The following is a 15,343-nucleotide window of genomic DNA, read 5'->3' on the forward strand; positions in this document are numbered from 1 at the left end:
TACCTACAAACTTTTGTATTTCCTTTATAATCTCAATCTGAGTATATATTAGTAACTAAAAGATACACATACGATTGGAAGACTAATTTCAAAGTCTGACACCTTAATTTGTGCAACTATAGTTACAGAGCTAATGGCACAGAATGGAACTCCCTGCAGGTTGAAGCTTGGTAAAGGCTCAACAGAGAACTGTAATTTAGGATCTAAACACTTGAGTTCAAGTCTGCTTTTAAGAAACTCCCTATACCACTGTAATTCTATTTCCCAAGAAAGGCCTAACATTGTTCCTTCTCCAGCCTCTGTCATTAGAAATAATGAGCAATTATGTACCTTTAAAGTAATATGTTATATAAACATAGAGTAGCTTAAAATGGAATTTTATGTAGAATGGTTACAAATATTAAAAAATGCTTCAAAAGCCTCTGGAGCAAAAAAGGAGAACTAATTATAAAATTGTAAAAATAAGGGTGAGGGATTTCAATACCAAAAATCAAACTAACTGTTAATTAACTGGAGATTCTAGAACACAGAGCATTTTTTTTAATATAAGGTTAAGGGAAGAAGACGAGAATCACCGGGAGAACATTGCTGTTGCTCAGAAAACTGCAGTAAATAATAATGTGTATCTAAACTTCTATAATTGCAACAAAACACAAGCAAATGAGATTAGAATCCCACATTTTTATTACTTAGAAAAATAAACCAAACAAACCTGGCAGAATTTTGTATTTATGCAAAGAATTCCACAACCTCAGAACACAGCTTCAAAATTAAAACCTTTAGCGAAAAGGCTTAAAAGATGAAAAACACGTCTGATTTTTCCAAACACCTTAAAAGACTCAGAGACCAAGGAACATAAAACACTGCTGCAAACAAAAGTGACCCCAAAATCCTCTTCCTAAACATTATAAATGCTATAAATTTGTATAATATATGGACCCTGCTGGCACACTGGGCCCCAAAGGCAGCGAGCACTTACGGCACTCGGCGGGCTCGTCGGAGCCGTCGCCACAGTCATCCACAGTGTCACACTTCCACCAGAACGGGATGCACTTGTCGGTTTTGCAGCGGAACTGTGAGAGGAAGGCCAGCAGGAACAGAAGTTTCACGTGAGCATTTATTTATTTGTTTGTTTATAAGCAGTAATAGCGCTGTTTATGAAAATTTACACTCATGGCTTGAGGCATTCTTACATTAATTTCTAAAAAAAACCCAACCACATTGTGTTTTAAATATTGGTTTTTATTTAGAGATGTTTGGCACTGAGATTGTCAAACTGATAAAAATCACTGTAGTTTCAATGGCTGTGCTATGCTGGCTTACAGTGCCCCAACACAAACTGCTCACTGCATTTTGCTGCATTCTGTGATTTCATTCTCGAAGATCTTATTCAAAACTAACACTTCAATTCCTGGTTTCTGTTGAAGCAGACGACATCATTTTTCCAGATATAGCCAAACACCCATAGTTACAGAAAGGAGCCTTAATGTGTGGTGTTGTGTATGGTATTGCTTATATTGTTTGAATTAAATGAACAAATCAAATGTAAAGCCTTCCAGACTTTTAAAAGGATAAAACATCTGTAGAAAAACCAGAAAAATCCTTTGTAAGACCCTGGCTGTGCCTTTACTGTCTTAAGTAGACCTTTCTTCTGACTGAAAGAGGAATGCAAACAAAACAAACAGTACAAATTGATGTAATTTTCTAGGGCTAAACCTAAAACCTGAGTACATTATGTGGCTCATGTCAGGGAGAAAAATCCGGGAGGATTATCGGCCAGCTTTTAAGAAATGTTGGTTTTCCTACCTGGTGTCTCTATGAACACAGGAAGGAAGGAAACCAAATGTTTAGAAGGACAAGACATTTCATTTTCTGTCACTGGGCAGCTTTTTTACACATTTTAAAAATCATTGATTATTAAATAAAACTGAATTTAAAACGTGTATTAAATTTGGTGCCTTATCTCAGTTTATCTTTTCTGCCAAGAAGAATAAGGGTCTCGAGAGCATTTATGTTACAGAACCTATAGCTGGAGCTACATCATTCCTGTACCACCCTGAGGGACTTGCTATGTAACAGGCTGGTTTGAAGGGCAGCTGTTCTAAACTATTAAACTGCCCCACACGCATCTGGAGCTCAGAGGAGCTCAGCAGGATGCTGCCAAGTGCAGGAGACAAACAGAAACTCAGACATTTGTCTTTTGTTCTTTGTCTTTTCTTCTTGCTCTGCTCACCACAAGGGACTTCAGGCTGTTAAAATGGCATTATAAAGCTATTTCCAGGAAATAGGAGCTAACTCTTAGATGTTGTTATGAAAATACTAGCACTCCCTTCTAAACTGAGGAGACAAAACCCTGCAAAATCAGGGATCAGTCATATGGGTCTTAAATGGATGGAGTTTTGGTGTTCTAGAGTCTGATGGGATTTGTACTGAACAATTTCCCATGCCAGATTAGCCATCACAGGATGGTCTGGAGATACAAGATCAGTTTATGGATCATCCAACTCCTTTTCATCAATAGTAGCCAACAGTGGCTGTGCTGTCAAGAGCAGTTACATCACAGGACTAGCTCTGATTTGACAGCATCATCTGAAAATCTTAAGGACAAACAGCATTTTGCCACTGATCTCTGCATCTGATGCCATCAGACATATGAATTATCAAACAGCAAACAGATTTCAAAAGTGGAAAAAAATGATGACTAACCAATGTCAATCTCTGTCTGTCTGAAACAGCTTCTTTTATACAACTCTGCTCTCCACTCTGTGGAATCCACAAGTGATAAAATATTGCTCCTCAAGCATCCAAGATGCGATGCTATTTCTTGAATTCATACTACCACTGAATTAATTAGACTGGAATGGAGCCACTCAGTCAACTGTTAGCACATACATTCACTGTGGAAAAAGCTTCTAGTATCATTTAAAGAAAAATTAAAAAAAAAAAGAAGTGCCTTTTTTTTAAGCTGGATTTGAGGAGAAAATACGGGGAAAAATTGGTAAGAAATTCCTCATTTTAAAGTGATTTACACCTTGAGGAAACAGAGGAAGGTAGTGGGTATTTAATCTTAAATAAGATTATTATTTGAGTGAAACTGTACATCTTTTATTAAGATGGCCACTGCTCCCTAAAAATTAGGAGTAAAACCATTTTTCTTAATGCTGGAAATCATTATCATGCATCAGGATATAGAACATTGTAAGAGATCATTAGCACACCTCTAATAAAAGGCAACTACTAGAAAATCATACTAGAAATATTTTAAATGCCATATGTACCATAACAATCAACCAATTAATTGTCTGGTTAGAATAGTCCAAAGACTTTTATCAAAGTGGTTCTCTTATAAGAAATCAGTATGTTCTATGTATCTACCTTATATTTTAAGAAAAAAAGCAAAAAATGTCTATTTTAAGTCATAGGGACTACAATTTCGTGTTTCAATTGATGCAATTGTTTCCATTTCAGCCATTGGATTTTTTTCAATGCAAGTCTATCATTTTCCAATCTTTCTAATTGGACTGAGCTTGTTTTCTTTTTGAAATGCAAAGTTCATTCATGCATCTCAAATCACTCTTATATACACTTTGTATTTTGATATTCCAGACACATATTTTTTCAAGGCAATTTTTATGGGTTTAGCAGTTGTATTTGTTGTAGCAACTGGCAGGAACATTGACATTTGAAAGCGAACAAGTCCTGGATTCTCTGGAGAAAAAGCCATTTGCAAGTCTGTTTCCCACTAACAGCCTTGGAGACGCTTTAAGAGCATCCCTGAGTGTTCAGCTCTTTTTAAAGCTTCCCCATTCCCTGGGTGCCAGCATTCCCTGTTTAAAAGCAGGAGGAGGAGCAGAGAAACAACCCCCACGACGCTCCCGTACCTGGCTGGCGGTGCAGTTGGACAGGCACGTCTTGTTGTCCGCAGCCAGGTAGAAGTTGGTGGGACAGGCACACGAGTGCAGCTTGTCAGGGGCCAGCAGGCACAGGTGACTGCAGCCACCGTTGTTCAGGGTGCACACGTGCTTGGACACTGTGGGCAGAACAAGGGAGGTAGATCAGAGCCTCTTATCTCAGCACACTTCGGGGTAGCTGCTTTATAGAGGAAGAAAATTGTGTCCCACGTGCTGTCTCTACAATGGAATGTCTGAAATCGAAAACCCATGGAGGCAACCTCTTCCTTTTGCCTTTAAGCTATTCTCTGTTGTAGGCAAAAATGAGTTATTACCATGGCTGTAAGTTCAATGTTGAAAGAATGAGAGGAAGAAAAAAAGCTCTATTTTTTTTAATAACAAGAGAAAAAATTAGCTTATCTAGGTGAATTGCCAAATTGCATTCAGTTGCAATTCAAATACAGGATACCAGCAGATAAGACACAATCACATCACTCACATTCTCTGTCATTCCCTCAGTCCAGCAGTATTCTTCTGCAATATTAACGCTTTTCAAAGACCCAGGTTAAAAGTTTTCATGACACATTGTTCCCCTCTTAAAAAATGGTAACTTGTACTGTAATGCAACTGAACAGTTGTGTACTTTCAGTCAGTATCTGGGTTAATTTTTAAACATACAAATTATCTCTCTACCAAGCAAGTTCTGTTAGATGTATTTAATACCGGATATGCTTAAAATATTAACTGCAGATTTATGTTTAAAAATGCTAATTTGAAAACTTCCACAATTTGAAACAGAACAGAAGCAGAAATAATCATTGCAGATAAACGAGCATGCAGTACCTCAGCACGTGGCTACTACATTAAACACATCAGTGTGCTGCTTGGAAAGCAGAGACAGGGTAATTACCATCAGGCTGCCTGTAAGAGTGATACACCTGGATGTCTGTGATGGTGTGCCACGAGTTAATCAGGGAGAGCCTGCCTGAGCCAGAGGTTTTGTGGGCACGGCTGAGGGATTTGGTTTTCCCGTCGGTCCAGTAGATGTAGTCTTCAAACAGCGTCAGTGCAATCACCCCTGGGATGTCTTGATTAGGGACTGGAAGAAGAGATGCTCAGATTAATGTTCACTCTCAGAAAACTGCCAGTTAAAATATTCCCCACCGCACAGGCTGACAGAACAACTGCTATGGAATGTCCTGAGAATAATTATCGTGACAATACACCAGGACCAGAGGATTCTTTATCACCAGTTACAATGAAGGAGGATGGAGCACGAGCCCTGCTGGTTTAGAATTTGTTGACACGATCAGTGTTAAGAAAAAGAAAGTATTTCAGTTAAAAAAACAAACCTCCAGATTTTAAACTAAAGACATGTCAAACTTTAAAGTAATATGCAACAAACATAACTTTCCTTACTCTTTGCATAAGCAACATAAATTTGCTCTTTTACTAGAATAAATGTTATTAGAAAACGTACAAAACAAACATGTACACCTCCTGATGCTCTGTGTTTAAGACCCTTTCATACAATTAATAGTATTTTATTTCATCAAAATATACTGACAAGAGAGACAGGAAAAATAAAATTTAAAAATTGGCATTAAAATAAACATTGCAGTAAGAGGGCTTATTGATTATTCCTAACATCACCAACCATACAATATGAAAAAACAAACGAAGTGATGATTGTTACAGTATCACAAAATTATGAGCCAACATCATTTGAAAAAGGATAGAAGGACATAAGGGAGAAAAAGCTTTGGAGCATTCTTTATCCTGCTGTACACTCCTTAATCTTGAAGTATTTGTTCTTGGTAAACAGTAACTGAATGCCACTTTTCTTTTTATTTTCCTCCTTTTAACATAAACAGCAGTAATCATAAATGTCACAGGAGACTATATGGCCACAGTAACTAATCTGTAAATGATAATCTTTTGTTGCTGAATCACCTAATTACTGATAGGGGTGAAAAGGCAGAGCAGAGCAGCTGCCTGTCACATTTAACCAGCATATCCTTAACACCTTTACCTCGCTTTGTGCATCTTTTGACCTGGAAAGTGCTGACAGAGCTGGCAAATCTCAAATTCCTGTTGGAACATTTCATAGCTCACCGAGATCTGATGATGATACTGAGTATATGGAACAACAACTTAGAAAATTAAATTTTCTATCCAATAGTCCCCCCAGTACTGAGCTCCAGCGCAGGGCATGTTGCCTTCTGGTCAAGGAGACCTTGCTGCTTAGAAATTATTTTCCCTTCTTATATGTCCCCATGAACCACATCTATCACACTGAAATAACAATATGGTATTTTTGAAAGAGCTTCACGGCATTTCCGAGAAATCAGTCAAAGTCCAAAGAAATCTCAATTTTGGCACTCATTACAGAGGCAACTTTGTCACAGCTCCACACACAGTACAGTACAAGAAAAGCTCTTATAATTTCTGTGATTTGTAGAATCCCACTGTGTAACGTTTCCAGTGAGAAATACAAACCAGGCTGACAGGAGAAGCAGGATGGGACATCAGAAACTGCTGCCCTAAATGAGGCCCTGAAGCTTTCCATAAAACTCATTATTTTATTTTTGCTTCAGTTCTGAAACAATATTTGTTCCTATAAATTATGACCCTTGCTTCTACTCTTGCCATCGAATTAAGATGTCAAAGGTCTCACTCCAATCTCTCTAAAGACAAAAAATGTCCTATTTTATTTGTCTGTTTTTTCTTTTTCTGATCAAAGTTAAGATTAAAATCAGAATAAAAGGGCATATGAAAGCTTTAATGCACATGAAGACGATTTACATAGAAAAAACTTATTTTGATTTCATCTTTATTATTCCCCACCAATGAAAAATAATAGTTATCCTTATTTTGGCTATCCAGGAAGCAAACCCCATAGCCTAAGCATAGATCTATGAATAAATACTTACTTTTTGGTTTTGTGCATGTTTGTGGGTTTCCATACAAATTAACCTGGCTTCAATGGATTAGACATACAAAAAAATCCAGATGAAACTTTATATCCATGAACTAAAGAAGATTCAGGAGATTAATGTATACAGCCTGAATTGTCTCATCACACACTGCATTAATAGGGAGGCCAAGTTAAGAGTGTGGCATAAAATATTAAATATTACAGTTGGAACACTGCACATAAGAAAACTGGCCATTGACTTAAGTACAATTTTCTTTTACTTAAAAAAAAATCTGTAAGCACCAGGTTTAAAAGCTCAACTCTTTCAACCTTCTTAAAAAGAAACCCACCTTATCAGGAACAATGTGACAAATATTACATTCTCTTCATTTTATGTTCTTTAAAAGAAGAATGACAAAATATATTTGTTTCTAAAACTGGGTTTTTCATTATTACCATTTATAGGTATAAAATTGAAACTGTCAATGGCTTAAACACTCTCAGATTCAGCTTGCAGTTTGTCCTGTCACTATTTTTTATTTCTGAGTAATTTTCTAATTTTAATGGGCTTCTGCATTAACTTTTCATTAGGTCATAATCAACACAAACTTGCACTGTTTAAAGCTGTAAAAGCTACATGTTTTCTGTTGTGAAATGTAGAGAAAGTTATTAAAAAATTTAATTAACAAAGCAATGGATAGTACAAATATATGCAAATAAAAATCCACTTGAAGTAAAACACAGAAAATAAGTACAGAATCACTGGACAAATATTTCTTGTAAAAATTCTATGCTGACCATAAAAATATAAAACTCTTATGAAAGAAGAATTAATAATAATTAAATAACAAAAAAACTTATAAAATTTCTTCTAAGCTGACCATAAAACTCAATGTATTTTCTTGTAGAAGATAAACCTGTAAAGCCTGAGAGCAGTTTCTGAAAACAGGCATTAAATGGCAACCAATTCTGTTTAAGGAGTAGTTCTACCATAGCTGAATACAATTTTTCTTTGGCTTTTAGTATGTTATAAGCAAGGAAACATCAGAACTGTCGACATGCAATAGGTTATAGAGTCTACAATTCCCATCAACTGTGAATGACCAAACAAAACTGAACAGAAAACTGAGGTAATTTTTACATCTGATTTTTTGATGGAACAGCAAAATAGTCTCTCATGTTCTTTTATTCTTTGCCTTTAAGGACATCAGTGTTTCACGCTTTCCAAAATTTCAGGCAGTGAATATTGATTTTTATTAATGTATGGAGTAGAAGAAACACTCACTTCCTTCCCTCAGTCTTTCCTTTAACTCCAAAAAAGCTTCAGCTGATTGACCTCGTCATAAATGACATACAGTCATTAAATGTTGCACCACTAATTACTAACCCTACAGCAAACTCTGTGGTGTGAATCACAGTTTGAAAGAGGAAAGGAAGATCCCCTTTCTTTGGCAGCACTGCAAAAACAGACTACTAAATTTAAGGTAAAGGCAGGTTAGTCATAAGTAAGCACCTCTGTTTCCTCTGCATCACCTATTTGAAAACATTTAATCAACCTGACAACCCATTAGTAAGAAAGCAATATATTCTGTTAAAGATAAAAAATTCATTTTTGTGATTCCTTTCCCCACCACAGCCTCCTCCTACCAGAGATGGGCAAAAGTTCCTTGCAATTCCTCCTTTTCTAACACACCTGCTGCCACCTCTAATTCTCTAGTGGTGCTTCATTTTAGCCATGAATTATGGATTTTCTGACACTGAATGCTAATCCCAAACAGTGCTTGACCAAACAAGTAGATGAGAAAAGGGGTAAGAAAGAGGAGGCAGAAAGGAGAAGGAATGCACAGGCCTTTGAGAAAGCTGCAGAAAATAGGAGGGAAAAACACAGGCAGGTAATAAAAGGGAAAAACGAGGAGGTTTGCAACAGATCACAAGTGGTGGGAAATAAAAATTATTAGATACTTGAAGACAAATAAAAATGACAATATATAACATAATAAAGGGAGATGAAGTGCTGCATGAACTTAAGAGAAGAGCCACAGGAGAGAACATGATTATGTAGACACATGAGAAACGTGACAGACTTAAAATATGTCTGTCTCTCTCTCTCCTGCATTTTGAATGAATTTTGATCCAAGACTATAAATTCATAGGCTGTAAGTCATATTTGTGATACAAATGTTTACTTTTCTCTTTTGTGAACTCTGCTTCCCTTATATTTTCTGAGCACATTTACTTAAGCATAAAAAAAATGTTTATCTGGTTTCAGGAATGAAAATCATTCTATCTACGATTTCTTAGCTACAAAAACATGCTTATGGAGAAGCCATACAGAAGTGAAGCCTAGCCTCCCTTGGCTCTTACTGAAACACAAGTATTTCCAAAAGTAAAAGCAAATACTATAACACAAATAATAAAAACAGAAAGGTCTTGTTGTCAGGTGATAAAATCAACGTAACAAGAAAAACTGTCCTTAAAAAGGACAAATGCTGACTCCTTCCAAGAGGAAAGAAACCAAAACCAAACCAAATTATCAGTGCCCTATCACATCCAGAAGATGGCTGATCACTTCCAAGACAGAAAGAGACGTATCCCTTCCCTTTCCAAAAACAAAGGGCTGCAACCTTGCCCTTGTGTAAAAATCTACAAGAACAGTAGGGGTGAAAGATTCCTGTCAGGCTCTTCCCAAAAATGCATTCACCAGCTAGAGTGCCAGTGCTGGGAAACAACTGGTAAAGGTAATTAATTGCTCTTAAGCAACCATTTAAATGACTTTCTAGCCCTCGTGGCATTAGAGCAGTTTCTGTTTAAGAATTTTGGCACCCAAGCACAGAAAATTTACATGGGTGATCAAACCTGAAAAGCCAGGCTACACTGTTTTGAATTCCACGCTCTGAAACTTGATCTTCTGAACTGCAATAAAACAGAAATAAAAAGCTTACTGACATCTTGATCTAAATAGAAGCAATGGTAATCTCCTAGGAAGGATTAAGAACCCTCCAAAGACAAATTGCATCCAGGAAGAACAACACTTAATAAGAAAATAGCAATTAAACCTACAAAACCAAATAAACTTGGAAATTGCTGATCTTCTCTTCTGCAGCAATTACTGGCCCCCACTGTCCTCTTTCTTTGTGAGCTCCCTTGTAGCTGTTTCTGTCTCATTTTACATTCAACTTGGAACCTTTCTGAGACACAGTCAATACTTTTTTATTTCCTATACTACTTCCTCCTGATGCTTACTCCCTTTAATAAAGAATTTGAAGTGCTTAGTCCATAAAATTAATAATGAATAATGACAATAAGATTATCTCTATTAAGCGTGGGACAAAGTATATAGTTTTGACAGATATAATTAAATTTAGGTATATTACATTAAATATTGTATTTTAAAGATGAGATATTTTATAATCATTATTACATTTATGAAATTGACACTTTGTTTAAAAACCTAAACCTGTCAAACTCAGTGAACAGAAAAAAAAATATTCATGGACTATACAGATTAAGTCCAGTAATTGAAGCTATGTTGCACATAAAAAAAAAAAAATTAAAAATACATTTTTAGGATGCTATTACTCATATCTTTAATAACATGTCCATGCATAAGTATTTCTTTCTGCAAAATCACTATCTACATCACACATCCATATTGGGTCAAATATGGGAGATAAAAGTCCTAGCATTCAGTGATGGGATATTTTGCCAGTATAAAAATGTAACTGAAACAGTGAAAACTGAGAATATTTCAGTACAATAAATTCACACAAAACTTGTTAAACCCCCAAACTGCTATCACTAAAGAAGCAGTAAATTTAGACTTAAATCTAAACATCTTAAGGCGCTAATGTATTTGTGATATTAAAGCTGACTATTAGCTATAACAACACCATGAGAAGAGATGAATACATTTTCCAAAATCTGCCTGTAAAACCAGTTGATCAAAGCTAGGAATTAAATATTTTATTGTTCCACTTCAAAATGTTTTATTACATTTTTAAATTCACTGTGAGCAGTTGTTCATATTCCAGTTACTCCACAGCAGTACAGAGTAGTAATTAAATTATTCTCAAATATATACAAGACAGTATTTGGGTAGAACAACTCACAGCGTGCTTGTGAGTTCTAAAGGTTTTTTAATTATTTATCAGATTTACAGAGACCCTTTAGCTGCCTACCAGCCCCTCACCTTAGACTCCTGCCTTGCTTCTGGTTTTGGTATTTATTCCCACTGACCCCCAAGTTATTCCTTCGTTTATCTTTCCCTCTCCTGCCATCATCCAACTACAAGGACATAAACCACTGAGTGCCTTTGGTTTACCTCATTTATCTTCCACTGCAACCATGGGAGCTGTTCAACACTTCAACTTCCTCCACCAAAATCCTCCTATTTTCCATCGTGTTGATATGAACAGGGAGAAAACAGAAAATCTGTGGTTTATGTTCTCTGTTGTGATTGCTCTCTGACAGCAACAACTGCATGGAAAGTAATGCCCATCCCTTAAAATTTGTGATGGCACAAGTCCAGCTCATGCAGAAGTTTAAAGTACAGTGAACTATTTTCAGAGGTTTATAATCTCATCTAATTTGAGCATATTGTCACAAGACCAGTGGAATATACCTGTTGGCATATAACCTGTTGGCAATCTTCATCAACTGGGCTCCATAAACTGGAGACTGGGGAACCTTAGAGTAATGTAACTGTATGAACTGCCTTTAATATAGGTGAATATGAGTAATTTTCCCTGAATATTATCCTTTAAAAGAGAAGGAATATAATAAAATAAAATAATCACATTTGGGAAGACATATGGATGGGAGAATTTTATCGGAACAGTTATGAAAACTGAATCCAGAAGGCAATAATGGTGAGGAAGCAACTATCAGTTTGTGCTATCAGATGTGGCTACAGTGAATAATTCTATAGACTCCTCCAAAGTTGGGAAAAAACTGTTGCCGTATCAGAACTACTTCTCATCTGCTGTGAGAAACAAACCCTCTTTTCAGACTTCTCTAATTTTTGAGCTATGAAAACCTCCAGTATAAATCTGCAAGGAATTGGTTTCTATAATCTTTTAGATCACTTCTTTACTAGGGCAATTCTATAAACAATTGGATACACTCTATTATAAAACTCTGGTGGCAGAGTTCAGAATTAGACACAAATACGTTTTTTTCTACCTACAAACTCCTTACAATGAGCAGCTTTTGAAATTACAGGTGCTAAAAATTAAAAAGGTTATAATCTCCTAACTGCTTGTACTTGTTACTTCAAAACTTGCATTTATATTCACCGATTCTGAGATTTGCAAACATTCAGGCAGTAGCTAAGTCTCAAGGGAAGAGTGTCTTTTCAAATCGAGGCACTCCAGGAAAGTTATTATCTGTTAACTGTATTCATTACTAAAGAAGTAATTTATGAATATTTAATTTATAAAGTACAACAGTTTTTCATTGCTTAATTTCCATGTCAGATGAAGGAATGAAGTGCCCAACTTTTTGTTTTTACAGTACAAAGCATCGACTTGACACAGTTTAAAGCTTAATCTCAGAGAAGGTTCTGTACTTCCTAAACCAGACTATCACATTTCCTGTTATAGTTTCATAATACTGAAATGCTTATCTTCAAAGTGAAATGGGGAAATGTAGGCACCTCTGGGTTTTAGGAGCTCTGAAGGACAGGAAAACCTGCATGAAGCAACCAGATACCCAGGGAGCTGTGAAGCTTCCATCTCCTCTGGGCAGTGGGAACTGAAAGCAGCTAAGTCTGACAAATTCTTAAATTTTTTATTTATTTTTTTAAAGCTCACATAAGTAAACCAGCTTAATGCTTAGCCAGATTAGTGCTTCAATACTTGCTTAATCATTTACAGTGCATAACATTTGTGAATGCTGCAGTGCTGAATTGGCTAAGCTCTAAAGACAGTTTACATAACCAAGCATTAAACTTCAAACAGCTAAGCAAGGTCATCGCTGCCCCCAGTGCCAAGAAGAGCTCCAAAGTACTCTAAGATTTCTGGCCTAGTTAGCATGTTTTCAAAATTCTTACTAGGACTCTCTTGGCAATTATAAAAGCCTATTTCTCTATTGAAATACAGAGGAACTTTACAAGAGAAAAGCAGCAGATGTTCTCCTCAAAAAGCTTTAAGGTTCATAAGAAACAAACAAATAAAACAACCCCTTCATAGTTGTTGAAAAAAGTGTTAACACCAGGACTAAAATACATATAAACTTCCACTGCATGTAATAAGCACTCCTTGGTTTAACAAAGTGTGTCAATAATTAGCCTAACATTGTTCTGTTTATCCTAAAGTACCTGAGGTGGAGCACAGAACACTGCACACTTTCTCATACCATAATATCCCTTAATGGTATGAAATCCACTCATTCTGACAAGTTACTTATTTGCTGGGTCTTGTGAAATCTCTGTGGCATTTTCTGATATATTTTGTAACAGATAATTTAAGATCCAAAAATCATAATCTCAGGAAAAAGCCTTGCAGCAAGTGAGCCTTATCCTCAGAGATCACAGAAACAAGTGAGAAAATGCTTAGTTTGCCACTAAAAGCACTTCGGATTGCATCACTCACAGCATTCCCGTTCACACTTTTTCCTCTGCTCCATGAGAATGTATTTTGTGGTCACCATACCTGTGCTTTTATCCTTCTCCATTTGAAAACACAAAGGATAAGAGCAAACTCAACCATCTCCCCTCTAGTTAACTTTGACAATACAAAATGTGCAAAATGACAAAGGAAAACAGACCATGAAATCCACGTGAAAAACATGCCTTCAAGAAACACAGTTATCACAAGAGATAAAACCTAATCTTTCTCATTTAAGTGCTTATCAATGGGGATTACAGATATCAGAAAGCCAGAGGGGATCACAGCTCCAAACACTGAACTTCCCTAAGTTTCCCTTACTAAAATAATTTATTTACAATGGCTCAATTTCATCTTCCAAAATATTTCTATCCCTGTGCTGAATCATGAAGAAATTAAAATTGTATTTGGTTGGTTGTTCCAGGAGAAAGTGGGGAGGAAGGGAAAAGACCCCAATTAAAGGCAAATTGATCATTATGTGTGAACTTTGCAGAACTCTCAAAGCTCCTCTTGGAGCACCCCCAGGGTTGTTTCATCCATTTCAGACAGCGCGAATTCTACCAATTACTTTTGAAACCCACAGAAACTTTTCTACAACTTGATTTTGATTTGATCATGATGTTTTGAGTGAAACTCCTGACAACAGAAAGTGACAAATGGCATTAGGTGTGGGCAGGCTGGAGAGGATCCAGAGAAGGGCCGCAAAGATGATCCAAGGCTTGGGAAGCTGCCACAAGAGCAAAGGCTGAGAGAACTGGGTTTGTTCACTCTTGAGAAAAGAGGGCTGAGGGGAGACCTCATCACCACATTCCAGCCTTTAAAGAGGACTACAAAGAAGAGGAGATTCCCTTTCTACATGGAAAAGGTGAGGGGTGATGGGAACATGTTACTCCTGGAAAGATTCTGATTGGAGACAAGAGGAAAACTTTTTACAAGGAGAACACTGAGACATTGGAATAATCTTCCTAGGGAAATGGTGGATTGGACACTTCTAAGATGCAGCTGGTTCTGGGTCATCTAGACTATGCTCTTCCCAGAAAAGGTTGGACTAGGTGATCCATGGGGTTTCTTCCAACCTCATGATCTACAGTGATCAGCTAAGGAGAAAATCTCGCTTCCACATCACTTAAATACCTCAGGATCTTTCTCCTGAAGCTCACTTCTTATGGCTCGAATATTTATACACCATCCGGACTTCAAAGAGACATGCCCTCAGAAGCAGCACAATACCAGCTTTACACAAAGTCACTGTTGCTTTTGGAGCTTGCCTCAGATACTTCACTGGTATCAAATTTGGATAAACTTGCTGTGGCATTGTGACAAATTCCCTGCTTCTCCAGGATCACATATCCTCAGGAGAAGACATTTATTCTGTGAATATAAAGCAGTTGAAGCTCACTTTATCCACTTGGGCTGGAGAACCCTACAGGTTGAAGACCAAGGCAATGGACACCGAAGATGGGATGACTGGAATTTTGCAGCCATCTCCTGAGTTTAGTGACAGGACATTTCTGGGGAAAGAAAAATTCTGAAACTCTCAGGCTGAAAGAGAAGACTCTGAAAAGTTTGACCACTGCAGTCAGTTTAGGGCTGAGAGAGACACATGGGCTGTAATTTACTTCTTTCCTTTGAAAAATCCAGAGAGAAGAGTAAAAGAACAAAAATTTTATGAGAACAAAAATAGCAGGACAGCAGCACAGGGAAAGACATTGAGAGGAGTAGGGAGCTTTGCTTCATCTGTCAGAAGAACAGACTAAGCAGGAATCCAGCTCAGGGCTAGGTCTGAATGAGTGCTGCTTAGGTAAACAGGTTACAACTGACTGGTGTTCATCCCCAAAAAACCATGGACATTATGCTGAGATTAATGGGAGATTAATGTAAACATACAACTCTCATAGCTAGTGCTAGAGTGTCTCCAATCTACCATCTCA

The 15,343-nt window shown here is 36.9% G+C and overlaps 1 protein-coding gene across 2 annotated transcripts in view; it reads right to left on the reverse strand.

Moving 5' to 3' along the window:
• LRP1B (LDL receptor related protein 1B) overlaps positions 1-15,343 on the reverse strand; it is a 638,461-nt gene that overhangs the window by 77,174 nt on the left and 545,944 nt on the right. For both annotated transcript variants that reach the window (XM_032114472.1, XM_032114471.1), the window contains 3 exons: positions 4,801-4,989; positions 3,882-4,030; positions 980-1,073 (listed from right to left, as the gene is read on the reverse strand). In XM_032114472.1, coding sequence (XP_031970363.1) covers positions 980-1,073; positions 3,882-4,030; positions 4,801-4,989 — 432 coding nt within the window. The remainder of the gene's footprint in view (positions 1-979; positions 1,074-3,881; positions 4,031-4,800; positions 4,990-15,343) is intronic.

Source organism: Corvus moneduloides, chromosome 7, assembly GCF_009650955.1.
Source record: "Corvus moneduloides isolate bCorMon1 chromosome 7, bCorMon1.pri, whole genome shotgun sequence".
In the NCBI taxonomy this organism is placed as follows: domain Eukaryota; kingdom Metazoa; phylum Chordata; class Aves; order Passeriformes; family Corvidae; genus Corvus; species Corvus moneduloides.